The sequence below is a fragment of the Schistocerca serialis genome, chromosome 8 (genome assembly GCF_023864345.2).
Source record: "Schistocerca serialis cubense isolate TAMUIC-IGC-003099 chromosome 8, iqSchSeri2.2, whole genome shotgun sequence".
Lineage (NCBI taxonomy): Eukaryota > Metazoa > Arthropoda > Insecta > Orthoptera > Acrididae > Schistocerca > Schistocerca serialis.
In genome coordinates, this window is record NC_064645.1 from 428,443,535 (window position 1) to 428,460,332 (window position 16,798).

The 16,798-nt window shown below is 37.5% G+C and overlaps 1 protein-coding gene across 1 annotated transcript in view; it reads left to right on the forward strand.

Annotated features, from left to right (window-relative positions):
- LOC126416722 (COMM domain-containing protein 8-like) overlaps window positions 1-15,967 on the forward strand; it is a 63,400-nt gene extending 47,433 nt beyond the window's left edge. The window contains exons 2-4 of the mRNA XM_050084536.1: window positions 2,570-2,731; window positions 8,763-8,915; window positions 15,723-15,967. Of these exons, the coding sequence (XP_049940493.1) occupies window positions 2,570-2,731; window positions 8,763-8,915; window positions 15,723-15,917 (510 nt within the window). The 3' untranslated portion in view covers window positions 15,918-15,967. The remainder of the gene's footprint in view (window positions 1-2,569; window positions 2,732-8,762; window positions 8,916-15,722) is intronic.
- Window positions 15,968-16,798: the final 831 nt, after the last annotated feature.

Below are 16,798 nucleotides of genomic sequence, written 5' to 3' on the forward strand. Positions count from 1 at the left end.
TTGTGTGTGTTTGTGTGTTTTTTATTTTTTTATTTTATTGTGTCTATCAACATACCAGCACTTTCTCGTTTGGTAAGTTAAAGCATCTTTGTTTTTTATATATATTTTTCCCACGTGGGATGTTTCCCTCGGGACTTGAATGTCAAGCTACGTTTTTTATCTTTCTCTCTTTGCACAATGATTTATGCTTCAGACAGTAATGTATATGGCCAGTATGTTGCCACATTTGTCACTGAGAAAACATACTATGATTTTAAATCTGACTCTTTCCACTCCTTAGCAAGGGTATGCAATTGCGATTCATAGAACATGCCACTGACTAACTAGAATATTTAAACATTGTTTACAAACTCAGTAAAATGTTTCTCATTCATCTGTTCAGTGGATGTTGCAGTATCAACTCCCTTATTTTCAGAAGCTTCTTGAACACTGTCCACTAGTCTCAGAGTGTCTGCAAGGCCATAATTCTGACATTTTGGATGCCTCTTCCTAATGTTTACAATTCATGTTCCTTCAGATGATTGCAAAATCAACTGGACATCAAAACTTCCACATGAAAAATACAATATCAGTTTGGGCAACTGAATGGGAACACTATTCCAAGCATTAGAGTGAATAAAATGGTGTTGTAAATGAACACTTACAGGTATACTGCAGTTAGCCCATTCCGGGAATAGCTACTCTTGGCTTCACCTTGTGATTGAACAAATGGTCATATGGGCACTGAAGACAGAGATGTTTAGTGCTCAGAATGAGTCTATTCACCATGACTTCTGTCACATGTATCTTCATCATAGTTTTTCACCGTACAGCATAAAACTTCAATCTTCACATTCAATATGTTCATCTGGCTGCAACTGACAAATCAGCTTCAGCCTGTGCATTCAGCATGAGCTGTTGCTTCTTAGCATGTGCGCCCATGTGCATTCATCTGCTCCTGATAAACACTTTGTTTGATTAGTGATCAATTTAACCAACTTTTTGGACACATTTTGTACATGTAAAGCTGTCTGGTAATTCAAACAATAGAAACTCCAGGTAGGAATATCAACAATGTATGAAAAAAGACATTAAGTTGAAGGCAGACACAATTAAAAGACACACAAGCTTTCAGCCACAGCCTTCATCAGATAAGAGAAACACACACTACTCATATACACAAGCAAGCACACCTCATTCACACATTACTGCCAACTCCAGAAGCTCGGCCCAAGCTGCTGGAGTTGGCGATCATGTGTGCATGAGGTGTTCTTGCTTCTGTGCTTAAATGATGTCTGTTTCTCTTATCTGATGAAGACAGTGGCCAAAAGCTTTATGCAAGTGTCTTTTAATTGTCAAACAATGGAAAATCTAGGATGGAATGTAACAATATTAGAGAAGGAAAGTTGCTACTCACCATATTGCGGAGACGCTGAGTCGCGATAGGCAGAACAAAGAGATTCACACAATTATAGCTTTTGGCGCGCGCACACGCACACACACACGCACAAATGCAAACACAACTTGCACACGTCTGCAGTCTCAGACAACTGAAACCACACTGCGAGCAGCAACACCAGTACATGATAGGAGTGGCGACTGGGTGGGGGTAAGGAGGAGGCTGGGGCAGAGGGAAGGAGGAATAGGATGGTTAGGGTGGCAGACAGTGAAATGCTGCAGTTTAGACGGAAGGCAGGAGAGAAAAGAGGGGGGGGGGGGTAAGTAGCAGAAAGGAGAGAAATTGAAAGACTGGGTGTGGTGGTGAAACGACGGCTGTCTAGTGCTGGAATGGGAACAGGGAGGAGGCTGGATGGGTGAGGACAGTGACTAATGAAGGCTGAGGCCAGGAGGGTTATGGGGATGTATTGCAGGGAAAGTTCCCACCTACGCAATTCAGAAAAGCTGGTGTTGGTGTGGAGAATCCATATGGCACAGGCTGTGAAGCAGTCATTGAGATGAGGGATATCATGTTTGGCAGTGTGTTCAGCAACAGGGTGGTCCACTTGTGTTTTGGCCACACTTTATTGGTGACCATTCATGTGGACAGACAGCTTGTTGGTTGTCATGCCTACATAGAATGCAGCACAGTGGTGGCAGCTTAGCTTGTAAATCACATGACTGGTTTCACAGGTAGCTCTGCCTTTCATAGGATAGGTGATGTTAGAGACCGGACTAGAGTAGGTGGTGGTAGGAGGATGTATGGGACAGGTCTTGCATCTATGTCTATTACAGGGGTTATGTCCTGCCCACTATCCTTCTCACCCCTCCTACAGTGGTATTCCACCATCCACCGAACCTACAAAATATACTCATCCATCCTTACATAACCCCTGCTCCCAGTACCTTACCTCCTGTGTGTAGGGGCTACTGCTGACAAAGGCCTTAATGGCCGAAAGCTATAATTGTGTGAATCTTTTTGTTGTGCCTATCGCGACTCAGCATCTATATGGTGAGTAGCAACATTCCTTCTCTAAAATTGTCTTTTAATTGTGCCTGTCCGCAACTTAATGTGTCTTCTTTACGGTAAGTAGCAATCTGTCTTTTTCTACATTGTTTGTTAATTCGTTATTAATACATATATGATTTTCAGGTCCTTCATTCCTGTGCAGATGAGCTATGTGGCAGAAATGCAATGAAATATGAAGCTGTTAAGGCATCAACTGACTGGACAGCAGAAGAACACAGTTGTATCTGTAATGAAATAAAGAAATTATTTTCAGAAGTTGTTGGTAATTCACTTGGAAATGAAATGGTAAAATTGTGTAAAAAATGGAATATGTTTTACATTTTTATGTGTAGTTCTAAGCGTACTAACTTTCATGCAAGACTTTTAGATTTCACTTGAATATTGTTTTTCACTAATGCGTTTGTATATATTCCTTTTTTCCTTGTGTATTGCAAGGATCATCTGATTAGTCATAGTTGGACTGAAGAACTTCAGAATATTGGCTGTATTTTTTGGTACAAAAAGCCAATAAAATTAATCTTTTAAAAAAAAAAAAAAAAACATATTTTTCATGATTTTTTGATCGCACAAGTCGGTATTCTTTATTTTTTTATATTTTGTAAAACTGATACGAAAGTTTAAGATTCTAAGATTACAAGTGTTGGGAACAAGTTTGCTCTGTAAGTGAACTTATTCCAAACATATAACAGATAGTAGTGTTCTGGAACATGCAGGTAGGTTTTTGGGAAGACAATTGCTTACTTTAAACCATGATACGAAAATGTCACTACGGGAATATATTTTAAATGCTTGGTTAATTGTGGATTTTATTATAAATTTGTTATTAAATATGATATTTGAGCACTAAGTAATACCAAAAATTCTATACTATTTTTACGAGGCTTGAAGTGTTTTTCTTGTTGTGGGTTGATTTTAAGTGATTGCCTTATTGTGAGATGCCAGGTCTTTACTTGTTCCTGATAACTATAGTTACCTTCTTTTCCAAATTTCCAGGTTGCAGTCTTGTTTTCTCTCAATGTTGTGGTCTTGCTATGCAGTGCCATGTATTTGACCACTGACTTCTTTTCCGATTGCAGAGGGCAAGGGCTATGAGAGAGCTTTCACATTTAAACAGCTACTATGAAATCACAAAACATGGTTTCCATAATTCTTCTATATTCAGATAAGTTCTCAACTTAGAACAACTGATAATTAACAAAGTTTTTAAGACATGTTTATACATGATACTTCAGTGCTTGACCAAAACCATAAGTTCATACTTAACTCGAGATAGCGCAGCATAGAGTCTGTATAACAACATTCATTTTTCGTTAGTGCTTGACAATTGTCTCAGGCCTCTTTCTTCTTCGGAGTCGACAGCACCCCCAAAACACAAATGCAAAGTGCAAGTGACCCCTCACTAGCCAGTCCAAATTACACATCCATAGTTGCTTTGTGCACTGTGCCCACATTTTTCTCTCTCATATCTGCACATAAATTCCAGCAAACCCAGGCACAGTAGATGCTCTTTATGTTATTACTAATTAAAGTCACATTTTCCACATGCATATTTTTCATCGGTCCAGTAAAAGGAAAATGAGATGTCTTGCTATGCTTTATAGCTACACGTACCTGTTGTTGTATAGTTTGACGCAACTATTTAATGTGGCTCTAACCAGAAATGTTTACTGTTTTTCTTATACTGATATAGTGTGTTCTCATTCTCGCCATCAGAGATGTATATATCAACTGTCTTTTTAATCACACAATCCCAGTATAAATGTTCTCTTTGTTGATGTAGTCACGTCATATTGCTGAAAGTTGAGAAACTTCCACCTCAAGAAAATATTGAGGAATGTACGAATTATTAGACCATAAGTAATGATACTAGTATTTCTGTAACTACCATCTCTGTTAAAGTTTGAAGTGTAAAAGGGAAATATCATAAGCTCATAAAACCCTCAGTGAAGTGATTAATGTATTGTGCAAATGCAGAATGAGACTTCTTGCAGAAAAAAATTAAGTACCGTTTCCAATTTCCTTTGAACTAGGTAAATATTCTCGTGGTTCTATTGGTGACACGGGAACTGAAGCCTGCAAACCTTCTTCCTGGATTTCAAATAACAAAAAATTATCTGTACCCCCTCTGAAATAACATGGATGACTTAGTTCTGCTATAAGATGAGCTACATTATATGTAAGATCAAAGATTTGTGTGGTAATAGCAGGAGAAGAAAAGGAAGGCCTTCTTGTGGATGAGGGATGAAGGGCATAGATGAGTGTTCAGCTGCAAATTTCGAAATTGCCAGTATTTCTACAAGTGAACATGTTTGATAGAGCAATATGGCAATACCCTATTAAGATTGTTATTGGCTTTATACAATCAGTTTTGTTTATTTGTTTTCTCTGCAGAAACTCAATTACAGAACTTAAGTCTCAGTATTTAGTTTACAGTATCCCTATTACGAGTTAAATATATCAGCCACTTTAATTTTGTTGATGACATTGTAATTTTTGTCTTCAGTACAGAAACTTCAGCAATCAATGGAGGGACATGCTCTATTAATTTTTAAAATTAGGCTCAAAATCAATTATAATGAGACTAAAATAATATATAGTCGACATATTATAAAAAGAAAATAGTACAAATTAAGTAGTAGTCATACAACTGGTTTTTGTATGTGGGCAACTGAAGGGGGTAGCTGGGTGGACAACAAAAGAAATGGACTGAAGAGTAAATAGTTTTGAATGCTTTAGACAGTATTTAAAATGAAGACTGCAATGTGAGTGACATTAAAAATTAAGTCAGTGTGTCGTACCAGCTGATTTATGGCAGTGTGATATAATGGACCATTTCACGAAAACCATTCAGAACATGATGGTTGCTCGGGGAAGTGGGGAGGTAGAGAAGGCCATGAGGATGACATAATAGAATGGGCAGCTGAAGACAGGATTGCCACGTACCCCGATCTGGGCGGAATTGTCCTGATTTTTCTGTTGAAAATGTGACTCACGATTAAACCTTGTCAGGATACATAAAATTCATGATTACAGCAGGATGGATTATATTTCATACAATATAGTCTGTTCATTATATAAGTTAGGAGGCATTTTTGTAAATGTAACTGAACTTAAAAATACAGCTCTTTGTCCTGAAAGATTAGCACTCAGCTGCTATTAAGAGTCTCATTTTTAATTTGGCCAATCAGCTCCTTAGACCACAGTGATCAAATGCCAATTTAGGACAAAAAATCCTCGGTCGGCAGAAGACAGTCATTTGTTTTTGGCTCCAGCCAATGTTACTTATTGTGACAGCACTGTGTTAGGTAACCATTGTTGTTTCCTTTGTTACTGTGTGTTGTACTTCACTCTGTTTTAAGTGTTTCCTTTACTTGTGATAAGCCTACGTAATTCTTGCAGTTACAATTTTGTATTTAAAGTATCAATACATAGGACAATTGTGAACATCATTCAATCAATTTTTATCACTGATTTCTGCCTGCTGAAGCAGCTGCCTACACAGTGATGGTGAATGTGAGGGGTAGGGAATACAGTCTTCTACCCTACATCAATCTCAGTAGTGACTCAGAAACTGATCATAACAGATGGTTATTGCTACTGACGGTAAAGCATTTTTACAACCAGATGCACAGTCAGCAAAACTGATGAAGTATCAGTGTCAAAAAAGAAGCAGAAAGTGAAATTGGAAACCAATTTTAATGACAAGCAGTGTAAAACTTACTCATGGCTTCACAATGGTGAAGATGATTAGCTATAACGCTCACCGTATTGTATGCCTCTCAGCTTAGTGTGTCTCAGTGATGTGAAACTGACATTAAGGGCAAGTGTTAAAAATCCCAATTTTGTTTAGTTTAAAAGTGTCATGTTTGAAAAAGATCCTGACTTTGGTTTAAAAAATTCTGGCAAACCTGTCTGAATTATTAAAAATCCCAATTTTGTTTAGTTTAAAAGTGTCATGTTTGAAAAAGATCCTGACTTTGGTTTAAAAAATTCTGGCAAACCTGTCTGAATACCATAAATGAAACGTCTAAAGCAGTCATCCAGTGGATGTCAGTTTGCTGACAATGAGGATGGTGGTGGTCGTGGTGAGGAGGAGTAGTAGTAGTATGATATCCTTGTTTTTATTATTCATGTAATAGAACCACGGGGTGACAGAAACTGTACCTCACACCGTGCTCTCATGGATGAAAATCATTTTATATTTTGATACATTCACTTTCTTTTGTTTTTAAGGTATGCTTTGCTAGAATAATGCAGCTAAAATCAATTGCGTATTTATTTGTAAAACTAATCAGGAATAATGTAAGGTGGAGCAGAATTATCATAAAATATCTTTAATTTTTATACTCACTATGCAGAAAATTTACTCTCCCTATTGTATTCATGCCTAATGATGATAATTCTATGAAATCTTTTAGCACAAATACAATACAATAGATTCCTCTGGCCTTTAGTAGTAGTGTCCGATGCCTTTAGTAGTGGTGTCCGATAGTTGATTTCTGAAAGTAACAGTTCGCTGTCACTGTGTATCCTGTCTTGTCATATTTTATTTATTTATTGATTTGTAAAAACCTGGCTTTCTGCTTGTCTGAAGCAGGTCCTACAATATGCTTGATACAGGCATTATCCTCTGCATAATGTTTTTTTCTTTAATTGATACCTTAAGAATAAGTGTGTTCAAAAATGCCAGTCTTAGTTAATTTGGAATAAATTTAATTAATACAACAAAAATGTAAAGTGATAAGCTTCGTTTAGAATCTATATCTGTATGGAATTTGGTTTGTAGTTACAGCGTGAATAGCTCTTTGATTAGTGTGTGTGGTTCAGTACGTCTTGAGTCACAGCAGTTCCATATATACATAATCCCATTTGCATAATACTTTTCTACGTTTCACTTAACATTATATTATAAGTAACTGTACAAATACTGTGCAACTTGGAAAAATCTTGAGGCCTCATCAGTCTATGAATATTAAACATACTATAACTGAGTGAGGTGGCACTGTAGTAATACACTGGACTTGTAATCAGGACGGGCGACTATTATAATACCCATGTGGCCATTTCCCTCAATTCCTGTAAATCATTTATGGTGAATCCTAGGATGATTCCCTACTCCACTCTTTCCCAATCTGAGCTGGTGCTCTGTCTCTTAAAGACCTTAATGGGATGTCAAAATTTAATCTTCCTTCCATCTAAATAGTTGCATATTACTTTATTAATAGTTATTAATGTGTTATTGCTAAACTACATTACAATTACACATGCTACTGTTGCAGAGACTGTAGGATATACAATAATTCACTGGCTCACACAATATTTCCATATTATTTGTTACACTTTAATTCACAGAAGTATTTGTAGCCACTGTCACTTTATGTCATACTGCAACACATACATACAACCTTTGCTTCTTCTGATACCTTTACTGTTAGCTGATATTAGCACTACTCTTGCTGCATTCACTCCTTCGAGGCACACATCTTCCTCATCATCGGCATCTACGCTATAACTCGCCTCCTCTGTTCTATTAACATCTCTCCGACCTGCCTCTCTTTCACTGTTGTTGGTATTGCTTATAAACTTTTTTTAGTTCATTCCTAGATATGTTGAGCAAAGAAAATGATTTTAGCAGGTCAATGCCTTCTAATTTCCACTTTGAAAGATCACAAGAGATTATCAGAAAACCACCTGCTCAGCAGATCTTGAACTTCAACAGTTACAAAACACTGATGGTCATTCCATGTAGATAATGAGGATACAGTCCATGCCCTGCCCATTCAATTCATTTGTGCTCAGATAACCTCGACATTGAGTGCCCATAATCTCCACAATTCATTTGCAGTACCTCTCAGGTGTTCTATGCTTACACTGTCACAAACCTGTTGCCATTCGTCATTGTTCAGCTTCATTACGTGACATTGTTTATTCTGGAAAGTGCACTCTCTCTCTCTAAATTATAAAGCTAAAACCAATATGTTGCAGCCAGAACATCATCAGAGTGTATTCCCCAAATGACAAGGGGAGCCTCTGTCTGCGAGGGTGCCTCTGTGTCATGCTCAGTAGAGCATTCATCAGCAACTGATACAATTTTTATTTGAAGATTGCAATTTTACACCAGCATTTTTCATTAATTTTTGCAGTAGAGATTGAGAACTAGTAGTCAGTAACATTAATTCACATTTCTACTTGTGATCTAGAAAAGGAAAATTAAAGTGCTTGCAGATAATTATTAAATATTATGTCCAATCATTGTTCTATGTATTATCTGTTTCTTCAGTTACTGGGTTTAGAGTAATGTGACTGTATATTTCAGGTCCTTGCAAATGCACCAGAGTTGGATGTGTCCCATCGGAAATGTCTTCTAGATTGCTTAGACATACACAGGAAAGATATCAAGAGAACTTTAATTGCAGATTTAGCTTCCATATCAGGCCCAGTACTGAAGGATTTTGACTGGAAACTAAAGGTCCCTATTATTAGTTACATTTTCTATTATCTTGTTGAAAATGTGCAAAAGTCAACATAACCAGTTTTGAAGGGCCTCATTTTGTCGTGCAACATATTATGTTCCTGATACACACAACCATAACATATGGTACAAATATAGCTTTCCAGAATTTTAGATACATGTGCACTGAAGATGTAGCTGCGCAGTTAATTAAATAATAATGTAATAAGCATTATTCTTCTTGGGCACCAAACGCTACATCAGAATTCTCAATAGATGCTACAGTTCACGTAAGAAATGGAAAATGTGATTTCAAGGATGTGATATAGCTATGATTACAAGGTGAGGTCTCAGATTTCTGAAATCCATCTGAAAATGAATGTTTAAATCATAAACTCGTTAAGATGACTTTTGATTAAAAAGTTTCATATTTACCTCATTCTAGGGTGCACGGTGCTTTGGAGACATGTTACTTTTGCGCAGCTCATTAAGAAGTTTAGACTGAATGCACTCTCTATGTCTTATCAGCATTAATAATGGCGATAAGTACTTTTGGCACAGCAGAATGGGCACTAAAATTTTGCAGGAGATTGCAAGAAGAGAATCAAACTGAAACATTGATAGCATGACAACTTTTAGTTAAAGAAACAGTTAGCAGATTTAACTAACCGAACAGGATAAAATGTGAGATGAGGGTGAGGAGGATATTGAAGAAAATAGCTAGTAGTGACAGTATTGTATCAGTGTTAATAGTTCCATAAAAGTTAGAAGATGTATTTGTGGCACTACCATCACAAGACTAGTTTTGGTAAATTCAGTGTTTGTATTTTGTAGGTCAGATGAGAATGTTATGTTTATTAAGATTATTCAGTGTTATAAATGAGACTTATACTGATATTGTGATAATTTTTTGCAAAGAAAAATTCTATTTGTGACTAATAAAATGGTCATTTGATGTTGATCTTTAGATCAGAAAATCATCTTAAATATAATAATGCTTGTAGCAGGGTTGGGTTTGCCAGGGGAGGGCGGCGGGGAGGAGGATCATTTTCATCACACCTGCAGTAGACTTAATACTACACATTCTGGTGAAGGAAGCTGTAAACCTCTGGAATCTCATCCATTACTGGCTGCTTTTTATATGGTGAAGATGGGATACTTGAGCTGGGAGTTGACTTGCAGTACTTGCTGATCCGTCTCTGCTGTAGCAATCACTGTTACACATACAACACCATGGGTTGCAGAGAACGCAGGTTTTGGATTCAGCACCTGCATTCTGAAGACAGTACAAATAAAACACTGTCATCTTCATAGTAGGCACCACAGTCAGAGTCAAGATGGCATTTTTTCATATACCGTATTTACTCGAATCTAAGCCACACCTTTTTTTCCAGTTTTTGTAATCCAAAAAACCGCCTGCCGCTTAGAATCGAGTGCAAAGTAAGCAGAAGTTCTGAAAAATGTTGGTAGGTGCTGCCACAACTAACTTCTGCTGTCGAATATATGTAGTGCTTTGCAGGCACAAAGATAAATACTGGTGCCAAAACCTCTGCGTCAGTAAATAAATTAAAAAAGAAAGTAGAATACGAGCTTTTTTTCTCCCCTCTGAGTTTCGACCACTGCATTTTCATACATTATCCAATGAAGTAAATAGAAATCCCGTACTGTTCATCTTCGAATGTAGCAGCTTTTTAAATATTAATAGCAACAAAAATAAATTTCTTTACACAAAAATAACAACAATGCACAAGGCTTTTGGATTGTTGCTCGAGTTGATATGCTGGGGCTCATTAAGATTTCACGTAGCGACACCTATTTCTTTGTGGAATTTTGTTAAGTGCTTGTTGGTGTTAGTAAACCATAATGAAGCACTTTCATTATAGTGCCAAATTCAAGAGAGGAGTTATTTCTTTTGCGGAACAAAGCTCTAATCGTGCTGCAGGTCTGCGATACGGGATTGATGAGAGCAATTTCAGGCGATGGTGACTGCAGAGAGAAAAATTATTTGAATGTTGAAGTAGCAGGAAAGCGTTTAGTGAGCCAAAATGTGGCCGATAACATGCACTAGAAGTGATTTTAAATGAATAAGACAATTCTTCTGGTTTTTTAATTGAGAGCGGCAGTAGTGTGCACAAAAGCAAGCCATGCTGCGAGTGGCGACAAGTCAAACACTCATTATCAGAATGCAACAAACAATGCATGACACATTCGATCGATTCAAACCAGATGAAGCACGTGAAAAAGGAAGGGTGCCCGTATAAATACAGATGGAGCGCCTGACGCATAGCAATGACTATCTAGTGAAGCTTAACTGCTGAGCTTACTACTTGAACCAAACTACTGCAGCTGTATCTTCATCCATTTGACCTAAATTGTGTCTCATGTTACAATGGACCAACTTTGTTTAGATTTGGAGCTGCAGTCTAAAACTTTTCTCTCCCCTTGAATTTCGAATCTCAAATTTCAGGTGTGGCTTAGATTCAGAAATTTTTTTATGCTCAATTTCAAGTCTCATTTTTCAGGTGCGGCTTAGATTCGAATAAATATGGTAGATCCTATTTATTTAGACTTTTTGTTGCCTGAAAAGGAGATCCAAATATATACTGCGTATGTGGAAAAATTGTGCCTTCATTTAAAAAGCTTTCAGTTTCATTATGAGAGCAATGTATAAGATTGCAATTAAGTGCTGAAATTAAATACCCATTAACATGCAGTCTTATGGAGGTTTTGCTGAGCTGTTACTCAACCTGTAAAAAGATCAGGTCTGGTCAGCTCAGTTCAGGTATCAACACAAAACCATAAAGGGGTAAAGCAGAAGTATGCCTAATAATGAATAAGAAAATAAAAATGCAGGCAGCTACTATGAACAGCCTAGTGAATGCATTATTGTAGGTAAGATAGACAAAAAGCCAACAGCCACCACAGTAGTACAAGTTTAGATACCAACTAGCTTTGAAAATGAGAATGAGGTAGAAGGAATGGGTGATGAGATAAAGTAAATTATTCAGATGGTTAAAGGAGATGAAAATTTAATGGTAATGAGTGACTAGGATTCAGTAGGAAAAGGAAAATTAGAAGGAAAAATATTACAAATGGACCGGGGGGAAAGGAATAAGCAGGAAGCCACATTTTGGAATTTTGCACAGAGCATAATTTAATCATAGCTAACATTTGGTGTTAGTAGAACTACTGATAGCCTTGGGAGAGCCAGCCCTGACAAAGCTCAGATGTATGAGACAGGCAAAATACCCTCAGACTTCAAGAAGAATATAATAATTCCAATCCGAAACAAAGCAGGTGTTGACAGATGTGAAAATTACTGAACTATCAGTTTAGTAAGCCACGGCTGCACACTACTAACAAGAATTCTTTACAGATGACTGGAAGAACTGGTAGAAGCCAACCTCGGGAATATAGTTTGGATTCTGCAGAAATGTTGGAACACATGAGGCAATACTGACCCTACGACTTATCTTAGAAAATAGATTAAGGAAAGGCAAAACCTACGTTTATAGAATTTGTAGACGTAGGGAAAGCTTTTGACTATGTTGACTGGAATACACTCTTTTAAAATTCTGAAAGTGGCAGGGGTAAAACACAGGGTGCGAAAGGCTATTTACAATTTGTACAGAAACCAGACGACAGTTATAAGAGTCGGGGGGGAATGAAAGGGAAGCAGTGGTTGGGAAGGGAGTGAGACAGGGTTGTAGCCTATCCCTGATGTTATTCAATCTGTATATTGAGCAAGCAGTAAAGGAAACAAAAGAAAAGTTCGGAGTAGGAATTAAAATCTATGGAGAAGAAATAAAAACTTTGAGGTTCGCCAATGACATTGTAATTCTGTCAGAGACAGCAAAGGACCTGGAATAGCAGCTGAACGGAATGGGCAGTGTGTTGAGAGGAGGATATAAGATGAACATCAACAAAAGCAAAACGAGGATAATGGAATATAGTCGAATTAAATCAGGTGATGCTAAGGGAATTATGTTAGGAAATGACGCTTAAATTAATAAATGAGTTTTGCTATTTGGGGAGCAAAATAACTGATGATGGTCAAAGTAGAGTGGATATAAAATGTAGATTGGCAATGGCAAGGAAAGCGTTTCCAAAGAAGATAAATTTGTTAACATAGAGTATAGATTTAAATGTCAGGAAGTCGTTTCTGAAAGTATTTGTATGGAGTGTAGCCATGTATGGAAGTGAAATGTGGACGATAAATAGTTTGGACAAGAAGAGAATAGAAGCTTTCGAAATGTGGTGCTACAGAAGAATGCTGAAGATTGGAGGAGGTACTGAATAGGATTGGGGGAAGAGGAGTTTGTGGCTCAACTTGACTAGAAGAAGGGATCGGTTGTTAGGACATGTTCTGAGGCATCAAGGGATCACCAATTTAGTACTGGAGGGCAGCGCGGAGGGTAGAAGTCGTAGAGGGAGACCAAGAGACGAATACACTAAGCAGATTCAGAAGGATGTAGGCTGCAGTACGTACTGGGAGATGAAGAAGCTTGCACAGGATAGAGTAGCATGGAGAACTGCATCAAACCAGTCTCAGGACTGAAGACCACAACAACAACAACAACAACAACATATGAAGATGGTATCTGTTCTTCTGGACATGTCCGAAAGAACAGATACCATCTTCATATATATCTAAAAAATGAGGTTGGCAGAAAATGCAAAATGGTTAAGCACGAATGGCTAGATGACAAATATGAGGCTGTAGAAGCACACTTAACTAGGGGAAAGATAGCATGCCGAGTACAGGAAGATTAACAAGACCTTTGAAGAAAAGAGAAGCAACTGAATTTGAGTAGCAAATTATCTGATGATGCAAAATGTAAATGGCAGTATCAAGAAAAGCTTTTCTGAAATAGAGGAGTTTGTTAATTTTAAATGTTAGGAAGTTTTTACTGGAGGTATTTGGAATGTAGCCTTGTGTGGCAATGACACATGCATGACAGGCAATGCAGATAAGAAGCTTTTGAAATATGATGCTATAGAAGAATGTTGAAAATTAGATGGTTTGATCAAATAACAAATGAGATTGAACAGAACTGAATTCAGAAAAGATGAACTTTGTGGCACAATGTGTCTTCAATAAGGGGTCACTTGACAGGACACTTCGTGAGGCATCAAGTAATTGTCAATTTGGCAAGGGAAGGAAGGAGGGGAGGATTGCAGACGGAGACCAAGGGTTGAATACAGTATGCAGAATTTGAATAGAGATGAAGAACCTTCCACAGAATAGACTAGCATTTCAGTCCTTGAACTGAAGAACAACAGTGCACTCACATCCAGTAGTGAGTAAAAATTTGTAAATATGGCTTTTGAAAAGGAAATCCAAGAGGCACTGAACTCCTGCCTGGAATTGTCAGTGATCTCTACTATGGCAGATACAACATAAAAAAATAGATCAGTAACGCAATGAAGATCTGAAAATTTTTGTTTATTGGGCAGTTGGTACTAGTTCACATTCCAGTGATCTCTTCCCACGTCGTATCCACAACAGAATGGACAACCACCAAATGAGATACACAAAATGGATTCTGTAGCCAGTTGACATGGCTTGTAATCTAAGAGAGCATCCAGAATATGGTAGATCTTATCACAGGAATCACGTAATGTGCTGCTGGTACACTCCTAAATTTCTAGTCAGTGGTGGGTTGACAAATGTCACCTTGCAATTGGGAGGATTGGGGTGGTATTGTATACGTTCAGCAGCAGACTCTCTGACAATTTTGAACTGAGAAGACAAATAGTTGTTGAAACACAGAAGAATTTTTTAGTTCTTCTATACAAAAAGAAGTCAGGAGACTCATTAGAAGAAACAGATCTATAACAGTCATAAACATTCTGAACAGGAAACTTTGAATTTCAGTTTTAAATAGCCCATATAATAATGACCAAATAATCTGCTCACAAGTGGCAGCAGAACATACTCATAAAAGGAGGTTATAATCAGGCAAGCTTTCAGAGCCAGTGGTTCCTTCAGGCAGAAAAGTCGAAGTGGAAGGAAGAGGGGTGAAGGAAAAGGGCTGGAGAGATATCAGTGAGAGAGCACTCTTATTCCAAGATAGACAGAGAGATAGATAATTTAGGAGTAAAGAGGTCACATATTGAGTAGTGGAAGTGTTCATTTGTCGACCGGCACACACAAAGGAGAAGAAAAACTTCCTGGATTTAAGAAATAAATCCATTCTTGAGCTAGAATACACACATATGTGCTTGTGTCGCTTCATGGTGTCAGCTGGACATACAGTTGAATGTGTGTGTGTTTTGGTGAGTAGTCTAGTTTATTCCTAAATTATTTACATTAAGAAGAACGTCCGTACTATATAAATAGATAGATAACTACACGTCGGGAACCATAAATGTGTCAATCACTTGCAAAGTTATGTAAAAAGTCAGCACTGATGATACTGCACCATGCATTCAGAAGTAACTGTTCCTGGTACTAACTTCTGATGACAGAGGTTTCAACATTGATTTATTGTCACCAATCTTAAGTATTCCTGATTTATTAACTATGTCTTGTTTGTTAATAGAACAATGTAGACTTCTTTAATTATGGGATATTGGAGGAGCAGGGACATCTCTAACCATAATGTTGATTGGACTATTTCTGTGTGACTTGCAGCAAGTAAATTAATTAAATTTTTAATTTGTGTAAAAAGAGAAAAGTAAATATCTTATTCATTTTTAATTTCAGTATCAAAATTCACTTACTACTGATTGTTTGTTTTGCAATGTATTTATTAAATACAAGTAATAATTTGCAGTAGTTGGAGAATGTCGTTGGTAATACTGAATACTTTCTTTTTCCAGTGGGTCATGGGCAGCAGCAAGATGTCATCCTTAAGAGAACCCCTGCTGCAAATGGATTTCCACCTTTCTCAAGGTAAATCACAAGATGAAATGAGCAGTAGTACTGTGAATGTTGAAATGGACAGAAATGAACTGAAGAATCTTTTATCTTCATTGGAAAGGGCTCAGGAAGCAGTAAAAAATTTGCATAATTGAATATGTTTGTGATCAGTTTATTTATGAAATAAAAGTGAAATGTGAATGTATATACATGCAGTAGTCGTGTGTGATTTTTTAAATGTAAATGAAATATTAAAAGACAGTGTAATTGTTAACAGTTACTAAAATTACTATCATACATGTACAGCAAGAAGTATCCTCAAATACTGCATCACTTTTACATCCTGAGTCCACATGGGAATAATTTATTAAGCATCAACTTAAAACTACCATTTTGTTCCTTATGGCACTAACATATTCAGCATTAATTATATAATATGACAATGAGAGGTAATATAGTGAAACCTTGATACCTATGTATGTTTTCTTGTGTCACACAGGATTGCTGTACCAACATGAATAAGGTGGCTACCACCACTCATGTCTCCTGGCCTGCACTTGAGTTAACTATTAACAAGCATTTTTCTTTCGTCTGTTATAATATGAGGGTTGTCGATCGGTCGAAATGGACACCACAGTGAAAACCCGATGAAGCTTTGCACAGATGTGTTGGGTTGTGGCTCTAGTATGACTGTCGATCGCATGAAGACACTCTTTCCAGTTGTGAGTGCACTGTTAGCGAGTAAAGGTGCCTAGAACAATGATGAGGCTTCGCCTTAATGAATGCAGCCCACCTAACACAACTGCCACGCACGTACTTCTTCATCGCAATTCTCAGCCATACTCTGCAGGGGCAATGAAGACGCTCCTGCACCTTTTCAATGGGAAGTGTTCGATCACCCACAACACAGCCCTCGTTGGCTTGTCCTGAGTATCATCTCTGTTCACATGAAACGTTGAATACAAAGACAACACTTGGGCACAGGCTACGCACTATAGACCAGCGTAGAGATTTATTGGAAAGCACAGGTGGCTGC